The sequence below is a fragment of the Hakea prostrata genome, chromosome 7 (assembly GCF_041222555.1).
Source record: "Hakea prostrata isolate BN-2017 chromosome 7, UWA_Hpros_2, whole genome shotgun sequence".
Classification (NCBI taxonomy): Eukaryota; Viridiplantae; Streptophyta; class Magnoliopsida; order Proteales; family Proteaceae; genus Hakea; species Hakea prostrata.
The window spans coordinates 67759021-67777590 of record NC_142606.1 but is presented as its reverse complement, the minus strand read 5'-3'; the positions used below and the strand labels follow the sequence as shown (position 1 = coordinate 67777590).

General features: G+C 38.3%; 1 protein-coding gene across 1 annotated transcript; it reads right to left on the bottom strand.

Moving 5' to 3' along the window:
* Positions 1-5791: 5791 nt before the first annotated feature.
* Positions 5792-6901, bottom strand: LOC149011801 (uncharacterized). The gene has a single exon (XM_089162773.1). It carries the CDS (start codon positions 6899-6901, stop codon positions 5792-5794), a length of 1110 nt encoding a protein of 369 aa, XP_089018899.1.
* Positions 6902-18570: the final 11669 nt, after the last annotated feature.

The window sequence follows — 18570 nt, the reverse complement described above, 5'->3', positions numbered from 1 at the left end:
GGTTGGTATACCAGAAAGTCTTTCCAATCCCATTTTCATGGTTCTTAAAATTTTTGCAAACAATAGATAAAAGCAAAGACCAAAGAAGGCTAAATCTTATTCATGCAATAGTAGTTACACATCCAATCACAGCCAAACAAGGAGTTGTTGATTCTTGCTCTTCTAATGATTCTCTTTTTAAGAAATATAATATAATATGACCTATTGGGTAATCATTAGAGGTTACAACCACTATTTCAAATATGTATTGCTCTAATTAAGGGTTACTTAAAAAAGTGTTTGTATGATTTGGCTTAAGCAATTAGTACAATTACTATGTAATCCAAATGATTTTGTTAGATGGTTAAGCCTTTAATTAAGTAAAAGAGATAGAGGGATTAAAGGTATTCACCACATGTTCTCCTACATAAGCCTTGAGATGGCAAAATTGCTTTTTAATTGTGGGCCGCCCATGGTCATGCCCTAGAGAGTTGATTTTGATTTTAAATTCAAAAAGGCCAATACCTCATAGTAGGAGGGTGAAGAGCTTAGATCTATTTGCTTTCCCCCTTATATATTAAAGATTAGTTAAGGTGCGCATAAGTTGGTTAGACGAACCTCAAGTATATAAAAAAAAAAAACACTACGTTATTTGGAAGTAGCACCAGATGTAACTAGTTAATGAGGTCTTTCCGAGACTCTCATCAAGGTACAAATATGTAGAATTGGATTTATTATGGTCAACCTATATTTGATGGTTTGACCATTGTTGGTTGGATGGACCGACCATAATCGACCCAAATACATCTGAACCGACCATACTTTGAGCGGTTCATAAACAAGATAACACATAAATGTACGCACTAAGCAACGTGTACAATATGAATCATAAGCAACCTCCTTAAAGATAGGGATAAAGATTCCAATCAAGTCAGACAGTTCGAATTGCTCTTTGAGTTCAAATTGGACTCCACAACTACAATTTAAGTAATACTCTCTTGATGGATAAGATTCCTCTCCCTGCGAAGTTAGCAACAATTATAGAATTCAAATGGAACTCCATTACCATATAGCCAAGGTAACCTTCTAAGCTATAAATACTCACACCTTCACCATTATTAGGTATGCACTCTTGGGTTCCACTCTAGCATTGAGAGCTCTATAAGTTGTTTTTTTCTTCTAAAGTTGTGCGCTTCCACTAATTTGATCGTCGGAGACGTTTCTCGGCCAACCTGGTCGAGCACGTCTTTTGCAGGTTGTTCGCTTGCACTGCCGCACATATTTTTGGAGCAACATTAAGCACCGTCTGTGGGAACTTGATCAAAAAGCCATCATGTAAACCAAATCATGAATGCTAAACCAACCTTACAGTATGTTTTTGATTGACGAGTTCCTCTGCCATTCAAGGGTATTTGCGTATAATCCCTTCTTATGAGTAATCCAACCGCATTCTACCAAAAAAGATAGTAATCCAACCGTACAATATGTTTTTCATTCATCCTCATCTTTTAACCAAAATAATGATTAATTTTCTGTGCATTGAGGTGTTGCCTTGTCGATAGGAAAATTACAAAGAATTCAATTTTTCTAATCATAAAAGAAATAAAACTTACTTCAAATGTCTAAAACACAATGGAAAAAAATCATTTACTGTGCACATCTCTCTGCTGTGCATAGCAATGCACCACCACAGCACGCCACATGGAATATGCTAAACAAAGGGCTAAGATACCCACCCATTTTTAAAAACCCGTTAGCTTATACCTGTGAAATCCAACCCTTTCCTAACCCTGACCCTGACCCGGATCCATTGGTGTTTGTAGGTCCGAAGACCCGAAGTAGTGAAAGAAGAGACTTTTGGGCCCTCATAGTCGAAGATTCGGTGCATGACTCAGAGCCTATGGATATTGACAATGATGCCCCTTATACACTGTCAGTGTTCACTGAGAAACTGCACTTAGAAGGGGGAGAGCGTAGTTGAAGTACGTGATGCACTTCCGATCTCGTTCCAAAGGTATTTATCTATTCTAGACTTGTTGATTGACTTGTAGGAAAAAACCCAACTCAATTTGGATCAATCTGGCTTTCCATTTCCCTAACTGAAGTTGTTGTTCATGCTTGGTCGACTGGCCAGTCGACCAACAGAATAGTAAATTCGAAAATTACAAAATTCTCTATTATTTTAACCCTACCTTTTGGGAACTCGTGAATAGAAGCCTAACCTAATCATTGGCACTCCAGAGCTCGAGGAGTGAGCTTCCCAAAGCCCTCTCTTGAAGTTGGTGAAGATTCTTGGTCGCAATCATTACATTCCCTCTTCATTCACTTCCTCAAGGTATGATTCCTCTCTCTTATCCTCTAATCTACTCTTTCCTCCACTCTTTTTCACTAAAGAGACTATGGCTGAAGTGTTGCAACCTTACAAACACTTAGCCATGTGTTTCCCTTTCATCTCCATTAATTTCTTTTCATTCTTGCTATGCTATGCATTCAATACAATCAATAGCATTGCATTTCTATGATTCTTGTCATTCCAACTTGTCTTATCAATCTAAATTGATGTGTAGATGCATGCTAGGTCTGATTTACTATTGATTTATGATTCTAGTATAGTTCTTATGACTTCCTTAGCTGATTCCCCATCATTCCTTGCCATTGCAACAAATCCCATTTCAATTCTTGATGTCTAGCATATAGAACATAGGGTTTCAATTTGGGTTTCCTAATTGGACCGTTGGATCATGATAATTTTCATTGTATAGTGTCCCTATATTTCTATGATCATTCCCTCCAAATTTCAGATCGATCCGAGACCCGAAAGATATGTTTTGGGCCCAATTTCTCTATGCTGCCCGTTACTGATCCTCTTGGTCGACTACTTAGTCGACTGGTCAGTTGACCAATCAGTCGACCAAAGGAAAACAGCAACTCAACTCTTGCTCGTTTCGCTTCGTTTGACCTCCAATTTTATTGTTTCCTTCTCTAATGTTGCATATATGTTGTCTAGGGTTCAAGCACTAAGTTGGGGACTATTTTAAGTGGTATTTGCTATTATTCCCGATTCGATTAAGGTAAGGACAGTTATACCCATATGACATGGACTATATGTTTATTAAATGATGATTGGCAACTTGATATGCTTTGCTTATCAATTCTATTTAGACATCATATGACTACCGTAGTTGTCTCTTAACAGTAGTAACATGTTTAGTTACTCTTGTATATCATGTCTATTTAATTATTGTTATTTACATTACACTTGAATTATGCGATGTTATGATATGACTTTCAATATGATGATGTATCATATATGTGTGATATGATGAATTGAGAATGTGATTGGATAAGCATAATTTGGGATTGAGGAATGTCCTATTGACATTTCTGTTCTTGGACATCGGAGGGAATAGTATGGGATGTTCTCCGAAGGTGTCCATCGACGCTTTCCTGGATTATTGGATGACATATATAGGACTTGTCTAGGTGTATGACTAGGATGTCCTTGTCATATCAAACCCGAATCGGAAGGGTATTAAGACCGAACGACCCGTACGTGGTAGCAGTATGGTTTGATGAGCACTCAAGACCAGTAGCCAACCCGTGAGAGGACATAGATCATATTACGGATACCCGAAAGGGGCCATTGTTGGTAGGGTTGCAAATGTCAGACTTGGGCTCACGGGCGCTCGAAGATCGATGAGTCATATCCGTGAGGGGACGTGAGAGCTTCCTGTCTACTATTTGTGGATGACCAATGGGGTTGATGAGTCCGATGAGTAATATCCGAGACTTTGGTGTGAAGGATACTGGAAAGGATCGCTCGGGGCGAGGAATGGACGTATCTGGATCTTACATGGTATGACTGAGTAGATGACTTGCATTGGGCTAGGTTTTACCGTGACATGCGCCAATACTTATACCAATGGTGATGTGAGAGAGTGGTGACCTAAACCCTAGCCATGGAATTGTCCGAGATGGATGCAGGACCCAAATTCACACCGGAGAACCCAAGATATTTGGATGGTTGAGGGAAGAACGATTGAGACGTATCCAAAGAAGTATGGTGCTATGACTTAAAGCATGTCCACCATAGAGACTAGCATATGTAGAGTTAGAATCATAATTGCATCATGTTATGACTTGAATCATATGGTTTATGTATTATGGATTAACTGCCTTGCTGAGTTCCTTTGAACTCATTCCTTTCTGTGCATTTGCGTTGTTAGACTATTCCACAGGTTTTGAAGAGTCCGATGGCTCATCCTTCGAAGCACCCTATGATGAGCCACACTACCCTCAGGGTAGTGGCTACTATGAAGATTACTATGAGGGTACCGAAGAGGACTATGCTGCACACCAGGATTAGCCCAGCACTGGTGTTGGAGCAGCTGTATTGGACTTCGGATATCTACACTTATGAGGATGTGTTTTATGTGACCGAAGAAACATTTGTTTGATGTTACATTTTGGATTCTCCTTTAAAACCGGATCTGTAATTTAACTTCCTTGATATACTCATTAGGTGTGATGTGTAACTTAACTTAAATTTGCTACTTTCCGCTGCCATGTGAGAAAGTGACTTTTGATCACTCTCTCTCCTTCCTTTTTGGATTATATATATCTTGGTATCACTTTTATTCCGCACTTTGATTATCTGTTTTATCTTATTCACGATTCTTTATTATATGCTTAAATCATGATTATTATCGTTCATGATTGTGTTATTTCGTATGTGGGAGGCATGGTTGCTGGATACTTAATCTTCGGGACTGTGGATCACATACCCGGGTATGCCCGATGGGGTACCGGCTGGGTGGATGTGACAATACCCACTAATTTACTAGGACTTCCCTTTTCTCCATCTTTCTTCTTCATTGCTATTACTCTTTCAGAAATCTTTCCTCCATTTCTGCTTCCCACCCATTTTTAAAAACCCGTTAACTTTATTCTTGTTCTCCTTCCTTGAGACACGTTTTTTCTTAGGAGAATTGACTGTGGTGAGGGATTTCCAGAAGATAAAGGTGAGATGTGGATTTTTAATTACATGGGTATGTCTAGATCGAGGTTTGTTAGTGGTTTTAGAACTAGTCTTGATGAGCCAACCGGCATTGCTGGCATTCCCATCTCCAAGAATGGAGATGCACTTTCAGAGTCTGAAGAGAAAAATGAAACTGGTGAGGCAAAGATTACATCAGGTGGCCGCATAAGCTTCAAACTGAGCGGCTTATCAGAGTCATTACAAGGTGCTGGGTTTGGTGATGTAAAGAAAGATTCTTATGGTGCAACATTAGAAACATAGATTGGTTTGAAGGGAGGTGTGAAAAGGGTTGGATATCTCGATCAAGAATCCATGGAGGAAACTATTAAACAGGTAACGATGTCTCCTCCTTGTCTTGTGTCCCCAAAATTTCAGAAGAAGGAAATAGAACATCCAGGGGCAAGCACCTCCAAATCAGATTAAACTTGTTGGAGGTTACACGGTCCAAAGACCAAATGGAGTTGGACTCTCCTAGAACATAGGAGGTGCACAGAAATATATTTCAAATCTCAAACGAAGATTGAGCTTGTGTGACTTAAAATTCAAATTTGAATTGCAGGAAACAAAAATGGAAAAAAAAAAGAAAACAACAATCTTATTGTGTGGTCAAATAAAACATATTAAAGTATCCATAATTTATAAGAACTAATCAAAAACAAGAAAATTACAAATTAAATGGCCTAAAATAGAAATTGATGCTACTTGCGACGTAGCTCATCTTCTTCAAAGAGAGGAGAGAAGGAGAATTGAACTTTTCCATTGATTTCTTTAAGGTTACAATGAATTGATTGAAACGAGGCTGTTTACATGCTGCAAACAAAAACGTTGATCATTCAAGGCAAGTGGAAAAGTCTTTATCACCTTCTGCGACTGGACATCGAATGCACAAAAAGACCTGATATCTACTGTATTACAAGAGTCACAAAACGACATAACCATCGTGTTGTTTGAATACAATAGTACTTTTCCATTTCCAAGGTTACCAATTAGGAAAGGTTCTCTATAATCCCATATTTCTCTAATTTGCAAAGAATGTAGTTGAATCCACTCTTTTCTATAAAAGTCCTTCAAAACCCATATTTGAATTTGGTTGAATTTAATGATATGAACAGCTAAAACCCCTCCAAAATTTGTCAGTTCCCCTTTTAATTCAATTTGAAAAGGTAGTTCATTCTTGTGAAAAGTTCCATTGTTGGTGTCTATGGTAAACAAGACTTCATCATAGTATTCGTCATCAACTAGCGAATGCAGGAAATTGTTAACAGAAACGGGTCTCAACATGTATGCAGATCCGTCTGCATTCAGTTCACTAAAATCAGCTTCGTAAAACTCTTTCCCAAAAGTGGTGTGCCTGTCTACAATCACTTGATTAAAATCAGCCTGGCAAAACTCTTTCCAAAAGTGGTGTGCCGGCTCAGGCTCCTTCACTTGTGTCCATGTATTAGACCCAAGTGTGAATATCATCGGCCAGTGACTGCTGTGATCTTTCTTGCTGCACATCAGACACACGATCTTGTACTCTCCTGTTTCTTTAACATATGTAAACCCGAGAACCTTGTCTAGAGATAAATTATTGTAATTCTGCAGAGGCAAAATTTTTCCTTTTCTACTAAAAAGGTTTCCGACGGAATAATCTCCCCTTTTTGGATAATTTTTAAATAAGACAAGACCATTGCAGGAAGCAATTATTGGTTTTGGAAGATCTATTCCCAAGTCTCTCGTCACGATATTATCTCCTCTCAGATCTACAAAACCCAATTTATAAGTACCATATACTAGGGTTTGGAGCAGGAAACCAGGCGGTGCCGCCGCCGCTACGTAAGAGAGATGGGAAATAACAAAGTAAGGATCCAAAATCAAATTATGCCATTGCTTGCTTACCATCCTTAAATTGAACAAAGTATCCGCTTCTAATCTCTGGAGAATTTGAAACAAGATATTATCATCGAAACCAACTGATATTTTTCTTTTTTTTCTTTTCTTTTCTTCCTCTTTTTTCAGCAACGATAGAACTCGTGGAACTTGAACGGCAGTGATAGGAACCAACATAGTAGCCGCAGTTCTTTTCCTTCTCTCTTCCTTTGTCAACAATGATAGAAGCTGTTGATCTTGATCGGCAGTAGCTGCAGGAGGTGGAAATAGAGGAACGTTTGTCACGAGGAAGAAGGCAGTGCAAGAAAATCGCTACTGTGTTACGCTTCTTACTCTGAACTACTAAAATAGATATTGTTGCTCCGTAATCTTTTTTGTCACCGAATATCAAATATCACCTCCGACGATCTAGTTAGAAATCTCATCCAGAAATCTCATCCGACAAGAATGCAACACACAATAAGAATCCGAATAGTAATAGTTCTGTTTAGGTACTTTCTGTCTTATCAATATGTCTTTTTATAGGGTTCTTTTAGCGTTCGATTTTACCTCAAATTCGGATCTTATTTAGATTTTTCTTCGAATTCTACTACTTAAGTTTCACTTGAACTTAAGTTTTAGAAACTTCTTAATGGTTCAACCATCATAAGGTCGGAATTGTGGTCCGACCATAATGCTTCGGTACTTAAAAACCACTATGTATTTAATTCTATCCATTTAGCCTTTTGAACTTGCATTGCTCTGGGATAATGATCTGCTAGGTCAGCTTGCAATAGTCGAACTCATGACTTCTCTCTTGAAAAGTATGGATCTTACCACTCTACCAATCCTACATTGACACATTAAAATGTTTTTTTAACTGTTGTCAATTTGATGTGAAAGATATAGATGGTAGCGAGAAAGAAGATGTACCTATCCATTAGTTATTCTCGAAATACAGATCCTTAATTAAAGAGGTTTAAAGCTAGAAGTCAAAGCGGGTCTATGTCTACACCAATGAGCTCCATAGATCGTTATCTCTTATGGAAGTGAAAATAATTTTGCAAATCATACTTGTCCTTTAAGGAGCAAAAGAAGATACCCCTTTGATACAGATGAGTGGTCCATTGTACATAGATATAGATAGTGAGAATCTTTCCAAGTCTATGGATGCAAGATTCTACAGTACTTCACTTATGGTAGAAACATTATCTTTAGTAGTGGTGACTTCACTTTGAATGAGCATTTATTGAAGTACGAGTCTTTGGATGTCTGCAATGATCCCTACTACACAACTTGCCCAAAATATTGTAATTAGCTAACCAAACAGAAGGACCCAAGAGCTTTTGGCTGGTTACCCAAAAAAAAAACCTCTGGCTTATTTGGCTACAAGGACTACGAATGCATAGTTCTTTACTTTCATTGGACTACAACATTTGTTTTTTTCTCAGAAGCATGACAGATTTTGTTTAGTTGTTAAACATGCTTCCTCAGACCATTAATGAAAGTGTTCAATTTCCCTGAGTAAGGTTAAAACTTGGAAGTCTAGTTAGAGCCTGAGAAGGTGTTTAATGCCGCATAGGAGAGAGGAGGTCTTCTGTTTGGCTGGCAAGTTTATAGTCTGATTAGACTTCAGTCGTTTAAAGATACTCAGCGATACAGCAAAATGCAGCAACGTTCTTAACATTGATATCAAGTTAACACTGTAACAGAACTTCGCTGCTGTCTCAAAAATCTCTGGCCCTCCAGGGATGCAGAAAAGATCAATCTTCGTCAGGTAAGCTTCTTATGATTTATTATTTTCATTCTGGTAAAACCGCTCTTAGCAGCCAACATAAATTGCCATAATTCCATGAACTCATCATAAAAGAGGCTAAGCAGGAGACTTTAGGAAGTAGAAACAGAGTAAAGAAAAAGGATTTCTCACCTTGTGAAGAGAGAAATTTGTCTTACCAACCTCCACAACTATATCTGTGGAATTTCTTGAGAGAAAATCTTGAACCAAATTTGTAAACAAAAATTGAGAAACAGCAATGGAAAATTTAAGCACGAAAGTAGATGATGAGAAACTGAGAAATCTTAGTTCTCAGTAATTTATCAGTTGCCAGTTCTCTCCATGGCAACAGAGAGCTTGTCACTGTTCTTAATTAGTGTAGTCGTGAAGGATTATTTTGCTCTTCTCTTTTTGAGCAAGTTCTTTTAAGATGGTTTGTGTAACAATCCCTGTAATTCTAACATGAGATTTGTATTGCAAGTCTAAGTACCCAAAGTTTTGGCCGAAAGAATTTTAGGCTATCTGGATTGAAGTCCATGATCCATACCCTAAACCCATGGATCTGGATTCTACCGTTAAAGAACCTGTAATACTGGGAACCTAACGAAGATCTAGTAGAAACTATGATGGTCTGGGAAGGTGGATATCTACCCTAAGACAAGTCGAGTTTGAAGATGTTCGAGATCAAGGTAAGGATCTTCCACGTGTTGGTTTAAGTTTAATTGGTGTCGGGGACCAACCGGTTGAGCAAAGTACCTAACTACTGAAAAGTACCAGGGGGTGGTTGCTTTAGGCAGTTGATTGACACAACCAACTTCCCTAAGCGACCGTTTAGGTCTATTTGCAGTTTTCAACCCTTATTTGCCCCCTGCCCTCTATAAATAGTCATCCACGACTTAACTTCATATTATTTTGTTTATGGAGGCTACTGTGGAAGGTTAGGAGGCAGAGTACACGTGTTTGGTGTGTAGAATGCTCGAATCACGAAGAAGGTTTGATTCTTGATCAGTCTTGTGAATAGGTTGGAGGTTAGTTAATTACACACTCTCCATACTTGTCTCTTTATTAGTAGTGTGTGTTTCTTTCCTCCATGGTTCTATAGATAGTAAGTTGAGATGGTTAGGATCTTTCCATCAATGATCGCGCCTAGATCACACTCGAAGATGGATCATTATATAAGAATCAATGGGTTGGTTTAGTTGAAGGAGATGTAGTGGATTTCTAGAAGGAGATGAACTCTCTAGAATGTTAAGGACGAAATTCGGATTTGAATCTTCCAAAAATCAGATCGAGGATACGTGATCAAAAGTTGGAATTTTGGACTTGAGATTCTGTCACAAGAGGGGTGGTCGATCAAGGCAATTGATTGACCCAACCAACCACCAAAAGCGACCGATTGGGTCACAAAAGCCCTATCAGCTTGATTTTTGCTCTATTTTGACTTTTGTCCTTAATAAATCTTTTTAACCCCAATATAGGTGATCTCTGAGATTTACTGGACTTGTTATTTGTGAAGTTTGATTGTACTTTTAGTAGCTTTTTCAATTCGAAGATATATATATATATATATATATATATATATATATATATATATATATATATATATATATATATATATATATATATATATATATATATATATATATATATATATATATATATATATATATATATATATATATATATATATATATATGAATTGGCATGCAATGTGATGAGTTTTTTATAACTTTGAATGCATAAGTGATCACCTAATTTGCTATTATAGTATTTTAAGTGATTCATTGATAATTTATATGTTGTGAATGATGAATGGATGTACTTGAATTATTATGTGATATTGAAAGATGAAGTGTGGAAACTATGATTGAGGGTATCCTTAATGAGTATCCTTAGCTTGAGATATAAGGGACAGTGATATGGAACACTGTTCTCTGATGCCCCTAGCACCATCATGGTGTTGGATTATATACTTAGGAAGTCTAGATTGTATGGTTAGATATCCATACATACTATTACCCTTTTGCCAGGGGTATTGAAGCTGAATGACCCATGATAACGGTGACATGACTCTATTTCATCCTACAAAGGTAGCTTGTCACACCCCACCCGCTGGTCTCGGTTACCTGCCTGACAACCCGTGTGTACGATCCATCACAGGATCGACGGTCTTACCATCGATAATAATAAATGCAAGAAATATATAATCAATAGCAAGAGCAAGTTCAAGTAATTAATCAAACGAATTACAGGAGTCCAAATACTCCAAAGAAAGGAATCAAATGAAAGTAATCAACTTTCAAGAATTAACGAGTTCAGCGGAAGCAATAAAATAAACTAAATTAGTTTCTTTCCAGAGACTTTTCTAAGGCTATAGTCTTCTCTTCTAAAACACAAGATAGGGAATTTCTCCAATTCTTTTGCAAGGACTTCTCAAAATGTCTGACAATCTGCCTTCTTCGGCCATCAATGGGTGCTATAAGCGCATTCCAAGCATCCGCTGGAGCCTTCGTGGACCACATCTCCATCTCCCATTGACGATGCCATATCCTCTTCATATAAGAAGTTGGACCCATGTAGAACTTCTCCGATTTCTGACACGCTACCATCTGTACAGTGTAATATAGCATACAAATAAAGGAATGATTTCGACGAACTCAGGTAAGGTCAACATAATTCTCATACATATGTCGACAAAATTAGCAATGCATATATGAAATGAATGACATGCAATAATATGAATGCTACTAAGATCTAACTATGCAAGTCTCTAGTCGGTTGACATGCTTTAAGATATAACACCAGGCCTCCTCTGGGTAGGTCTAGTCACTCTAATCCCGTATGGACTTGTTACCTCTATTGGGATCCTAGGTAAAGGGGTTAAGTCCTCATCAATTATCCATGGCTGGGGTTTCAGTCAACACTCTCTTACCATAACCATTGGCATGAGTACTGGCGCATGTCGGGGTTTATAATCCAATGCAAGGTCATACAGTAACATACTACATGAAATCCAGATACTTCCCCTATGGCACTAACCAACTCGGTTCCGTATCCTTTTCAACCTAGGAATGAGAACCCTCACAAACTGGCTACCGTTGTTGGACCCCATTCCTTAACCCTATGGTCATCCACGTATTGTTGGGGCGGATTCTCTCATGACCCCTCACGACTCCCTGGCAACTCCTTGGATGTCCATGAGCCCAAACCGTAACATATCTGCCATACTAGACACATGCATGGTTAGCTACTAAATGCATCCATTGTTACACCCCACCCAGCCAGATCTGATCATACCTGAATACTCGTGGTGGTGATATACTACAAGATCTAGGTTCAATGACAATTCCATACAATACATGAAAAAGTAAAATTAAATGGACTAGAAAATAAACAAGTTCAAGTACTTAATTATCAAGAATGAAAAAGAAAGGATTACAATATCCAAAACCTCCAATCAAAACTAAACACTAGAATTCTAAGAAAAGAAAGAATGTTCAATGTTGCAGTGGAAAATCATTTAAGGAAACTCTAAGGAAAAGAAACTTTATAAGAACAATCCGGGCATGAACAAGAAGCATCATGCACTTCCACTTCTTCTCCAGATATTCCATCCTGATAACCACTTGACAAAGGATCCTCAACGAAAGTGGGGTCCTCATAACTTGTAGAGTAGTCTAAAGAAACAAACAAAATAAAAAAATGAGTTCATAGAACTCAGTGGTAACAAACATTCACATCACATATTCATCCAATTTCCATGTCATAATTTATAAAACAATCATGTATTTAATAATATAAATAAACAAATGAATGGTGATGATATGAGGTTCCTAATTCTATGTAGTCTCTAAAGTAGACACGCATTAAGTCATACACCAGTCTTCTTTAGGTAGTCTCAATCACTCTTCCCTCAACAAGAGACATCTATTGGGTTCTCCACGGTTGTTGGGTAAAGTCTTATCGAGCCATGGTTGGGGATTAGGTCACCACTCTCTCACATTACCATTGGTATAAGATCTGGCGCATGTCATGGATAAACCTAAACCCAATGCAAAGTCATATGGTCTCATACTACATATGGTCCGGATACTTCCCCTATGGCACCAACCAACTCGGTTCAATATATTTTTCCACCTATGAATGGAATCCTCAACGGGAGGCATCTGTTGGATCACATTCCTCAACCCAGGGGTCATCCACATATAATGGACATGACGCTCTCCATGTCCTCTCAAGGGTTGGTTACCGGTCTTGAGCACCCAGGAGCCCTTATCTATTATATGCAATCATACCTCTTTATGATGATAGTGGGCCTGCTCGATATACAGGACTTAGCCATTAGCATCACGGGTTAATCGGCTTCAATACCCCTATCGAAAGGGTAATAGTACTCATAAGGATTCCTAACCCAACACTTCTAGACACCTATCAATAATACAATTGGGTTTAATGGCACCATATATGGTTACTAGGGTAATGGACGAACCCACAACCCTAGTAGAAAATACAAGGTAAAGAGAATAATAATATTCCTCCTCTCCCTTCACATATGTAACAACCCCCGTATTTCCAACTCGAGATCCATATTTCAAGTCCGAGAACCCAAAGGTCTAGTCGGGTAAGCTTGTGGAGCGTCCAGATAGAAGTCCATGATCCATACCCTGAACCCATGGATCTGGATCCCTTGTCTGAAGAGCCTGCCTTGCTTGGTAGTTGGATTTCTGTAAGCCAAGTGTTGTTCGGAGATGTCCGGAATGAAGATAAGATCTCCCCCATCTCTTCTTTAGGGCTAGGTTGTCCTTGGATATCAACCCCCTAGGAAATGCACCCTTGTATGGTTACATGGGGGCGGTTGCTAGTGGCGGTAGATCAAACCAAGCGACCGCCTGGAGCGACCGCCAGGTCTGTTTTCGGAGTTTTTGCCCTATCTTGCCCCCTGACTTCTATAAAAGGTAACCCTCGTCCAAGTAACGAATATTTTATTCGTGGTTGCTAATTTTGGAGGTTAAACGGCTGTGGGGAAGTTCCGAAAGTGGATCTGAAGTGCTGGCAATGACCTGGAGATCAGTCCTTCCTTTTTTCTGGCTTTCTGAAGTGAGGTAATGAATTCACCCTTTATTCTTTACCCTCTTTGTCTATTATTTTATTGTTAACCCATCCCCTCATCATGGTGGTCACCCTCTTTGATTCATTGTAACTCTCTTTCCAATCTACTTGATGAGATTCTTCCGAAAACGAAACCCTGCTTTCGTGAAAAGGAGAATCCAGTCAAGGGGAGAGTTCTGGGTAACTCAATGATGGTAATTGTTAGGAATCCCTCACCCTTTGGCTTGGACAGTGTTAGATTTGAGATTTAGGACATGATCACTCGAAATCCCGATTGAAAACAGGTGATCAGAAGCCTGAGTTTCTGATTGAAACTCTCTGTTTTTGGGGCGGTCACTAGTGGCGGTCACTCAACTTAAGCGACTGGCCGGTAAACAATGACCAAATGACTTCTGCTTTTGATCCACCTTGATTCAATTAACTTACATATTATTGTAACACTGTGTATAGGTATACTCTGTTTGAAAAGAAAGTCTTGTAATAGTTAACGGGTCTCTTTTTACGGACAGTTTACTTATATGCAGGTAAGGACTTTCATTCCTATCTTTATGTATAGACTTGAACATGCTAGTCCAGTGTCTGTTAGAACTAGTAGTTCTTTATATATGCTGTTGTAGTCATGTCTTATATATTAACCTTGTTATATTACTGTTGTTTGTCTTGTTTACTTATATACTTTGATGATTATGAATGTTATGTACTGATGGTGGTTAGTGTGTGGTCCTGATGGATGAGGTATTCCTCTGGGATATCTTAGCTTGGGATATCAGAAGGCTGTGGTATGAGACACATGCCTGCTGATGTCTCCATCACTGTCATGACTATTGGATGAAATTCTTAGGTAGAGTCTAGAATTGCATGGTTAGGTACCCCACATGCTACTACCCTTTCGGTAGGGGGATTGAAACCGAGTGACCCGTGATGACAGTGATGTGACGTGGGTCCACTATTAGTCATATAAATGGTAGGGTTGCATATGTTAGGGTTGGGCTCATGGACGTCCAAGGAACGGACCGGGTGTCGTGAGGAGTCATGAGAGCATCCGCCCCAATAATATGTGGATGACCATAGGGTTAAGGAGTGGAGTCCAATAGCGGTAGCCAGTCCGTGAGGATTCTCATTCCTAGGATGCGAAGGATACTGAACCGAGTTGGTTGGTGCCATAGGGGATGTATCTGGACTTCATGTAGACATGTTACCAGTATGACCTTGCATTGGATTAGAAACCCCGACATGTGCCAGTACTCATTACCAATGGTCGTGGTAAGAGTGTGTTGACTTAACCCCAGCCATGGTTTGTGAGCCAGGTGTGGACTTTCCCTTTTGCCCAGGATCCCTACAGAGGTAACCAGTCCTTGCTGGATCAGAGTGATGAGACTTATCCAGAGGAGAGCTGGTGTATATCTTAAAGCATGTCAACTATTAGAGACCTGCATAGTTAGAAATCATAGTGTCATTTATACTTTGCATTCATTCATATCATTTATGCATATATACTTTGTTGGATAATTGATGGGAATTATGATTGTTTCTTACTGAGTTTTTTAGAACTCACTCCTTTATATTGTATATGTTTATTAGCCTACACAGAAGAAGGAATTGTACAGGAAGATGGACTGGTTTCCTATGAAGGAACCATCTCGTATGAATAGGATGTGGCATCGTCAGTGGAAAATGGAGATAGCCTGTGCGGGAGCTCCTGCGGGTGCATGGAGTGCGCTTATCGTACCTATTGATGGTCATAGACGGAAGGTGGTTAGACAGTTGGCTCAGCGAATGGAGAAGAACTAGAGGACACCTTATCTTGAGATTCATGAAAAACATTATTTAAACTTAGAAAAAGAAACTGGAAAGAAATTGATATAACTCTTTTGTTTACTTCCGCTGAACTCTTATTCATTTTTATTCATTATTTCTTTCCTTTATTATTGTTATTGGAGTATTTGGACTCCTGTAATTCCTTTAATTCATTTATTGAATATTTGTTGCTCTTGATTATCTTTATTTGTATTTAATATTATTGATAGACTAAAACCGTGGATCCTATGGAGGATCACTCCCACGGGTTGTCTGGGGGGTAATCGAGACCGGAGGGTGGGGTGTGACAACATACATTTTCATTCCATCTTCATAAAAATAGTAATAGATTTAAAGGCAAAGAGCAACATCAGAAACAATAGCTTTACCTTTATTTCGTGCAAAGTCACACACAAGCATAATATGATAAATAGAAATTACAACAATTTATATTTAACAAAAGAAATTAAAATAACAACAATTAATTTAATATAACATGGTTAGTTTTTCTTCACCTTTCAGCTGGATTCCTTTCTCCAAAGATAAAAAATTCCCTCCCACAAGAAGGTGACAAAAAGATAATTAAACCTATCATGTAAGAGGATTAACAAAAATAAAGTAGAAGTTAATTTGTGTTTAGAAAAATATTTCAAAATCTTCCCACAAACCAAATAGAAAACTAGGTTAAAAAGTTTTAACCTAAATCGGCTAAAAGTTATAATTTCGTCATCAATTCGAAGTCGAAATTAAACGAAACCTTGGGAAAGTCTAATTGGCAGTAGAAATATCATAAGGGTTTACTTAATTTGATCCAATCGATCTAGATCAAAAAACCCCAAATTGGCTCTCCTAAATCACCCGTCGGCGACTCGGAGAGTCAAAATGCGAAATCCTTCGCAAGGGATCACACCATTATCTCTTATACTAGGAAGGGACATTAATCCAAGAAAACAAAAGCATCCAAAGAACCTAACATGCTTCCCTTTCAAGATCCCTCAAAAGAAGAGAAGAGAAAATACTCACAAAATTGTGTCTAAGTAGGGGTGTCAAATTGCAACCCGAACCATTAAAACCGAACCGCACCGGCTTGTTATAGCCCAAATCGGTCCGGACCAAACCTTAATGAGCCATGTTTGGGCTGAGGGTGGCAGAGCCCGCACCAACCCGAACCCAAACCGCAACCCGTTATAAACTGTTTTACAACCCGTTTTATAGTTGTACATTAAATATTGTTTGAATCATCGTATTACCACTAAGTAGTTGGTATAGACTATCAAAAAAATCAAGTACTAATTCAAAGATCAAATAGTCTTCTACTACTTGTAAAGGACAATTAGAAGGATTAAGTATAAATGCCCAATTAAATGTACCAAGTTTGTTTAAATTACGTAAATATTTATCCAATCCAAAGGTATGTCTTTGCATATTAAGTTAAATTAAGTAATGTGGAATGAATTTTCATTTTTTAATGGGAACTCATCAATAACAATTTTGCTTTCTATAGAATTTTGATTCTTGTTGCAAGATGCTCAACTATTTATTTTGTTTTTTTTTCCTTCTTTTTCTTGCATATCATAAATTGTTAGCCCAAACCGTTGGTCAACCTAAGTATAGACCGTTAGCCTAACCCGTTAGTTAGCCCGAACCCAAACCGCACCAAACCAAAGCCGGCCCAAAACCGTTATTTTGCTAACGGGCCGTGTTTGGGTTGGGTGTATTTGAGCCCGAAACCATGCATTAAGTCCAACCTGAAACTGCTCCAAACCGCACCGTTGACATCCCTATGTCTAAGAGAAAGATTAAAGAAATCTAACATTTCCTAATGTTTCTGCGAAGATCCGAGTCACAAAGCACCTTCGAAAGGATGGAAACCGCTCTTTTCCTTGGTTTCTCCTCTTCCCGTAGCCTCAACCTCATTCTAGCATTAAAAATGCGTTTAGAGGTGAGTTAAAACATAAAATAGGGTTTAAAACCTGGAATTCTGTTTTTGCCCTGAAACAGAAAATGGGATTGGGGGGGGGGGGGGTTGGTTCACCCAACCGACCGTTCCATGGTTGGACCCCCAAACGGACTCCGATTCTAGTGATTTTTTGCTTGATGGAAAGGTCTTTCGACGATCTTCGATTTGATATCTTACTCTTGTCAATCGGATTCTACAGACGTGCCAAAATCTCCTTTTAACACCATCGTGATTAATTTTTTCTCTTCTCTTAAACTCCATGAGAGTTATCAAATCATCACTAGGTTCATCCCAAATCATTAGGTCCACTTTAGAAACTTTGGGCAAGACTCAAATGGTCCACAGTTGTTGTTGACTCGAGGCTCGGGGTCACGGTCCTATAATCATGGGCTAACGGGTTAGAAATTCAGGGGATTTCACATCCATACTCATGTATATCATCTTTCCTTTATGTTATTTACCATGATGTGATGTTGATATGCTGAGATTTGTTGCCTTACTGAGTTCATCAGAACTCATCCATTTTTGTGGATTACTTTAGGGCTTGTTTGGTTATTTGAGTCCAGAGATTTAAAGTATCTAGAGATTTTTCAAATCTATGGAGTTATGGTTCATACAATTAGCTGTTTGGTTAACCTGAATCTATGGAATGAAATCTCCAGATTCATCCTAAAAAACTTTTTGGTTACTCTGAATCTATAGAATAAAATTTGTGAATCCATTCTGAAAAACTATTTGGTTATTTAGATCCATAAATTCCAAAACATTGACTTATATGAAGAAAAAATAAATTTTTGATTTTTTTTTTATGAGTTATATCACAAAATAACTTGTTTGGCTTTTGTCATTAATTGTTGTCATTTTTGTCATTTGAATCACAAAGGGTTGAGTTTTCGCAACATTGAAGGCAATGTTTCACAGCACTGTCATTGGAATTTGGTGTTTTATCATGTGCTCACTTGATCAAATAAATCTACAATGACTTGAGTCTTAACCAATGTGCTTACATAGCTTACTTATTCTGATCCTTGATCTTTTTCCTCTTTTTACTACAAGAAACTC

Bases quoted from the DNA above. Each gene is read 5' to 3' on its own strand.
- LOC149011801 (XM_089162773.1), bottom strand. From the start codon at position 6,901: ATGGTAAGCAAGCAATGGCATAATTTGATTTTGGATCCTTACTTTGTT.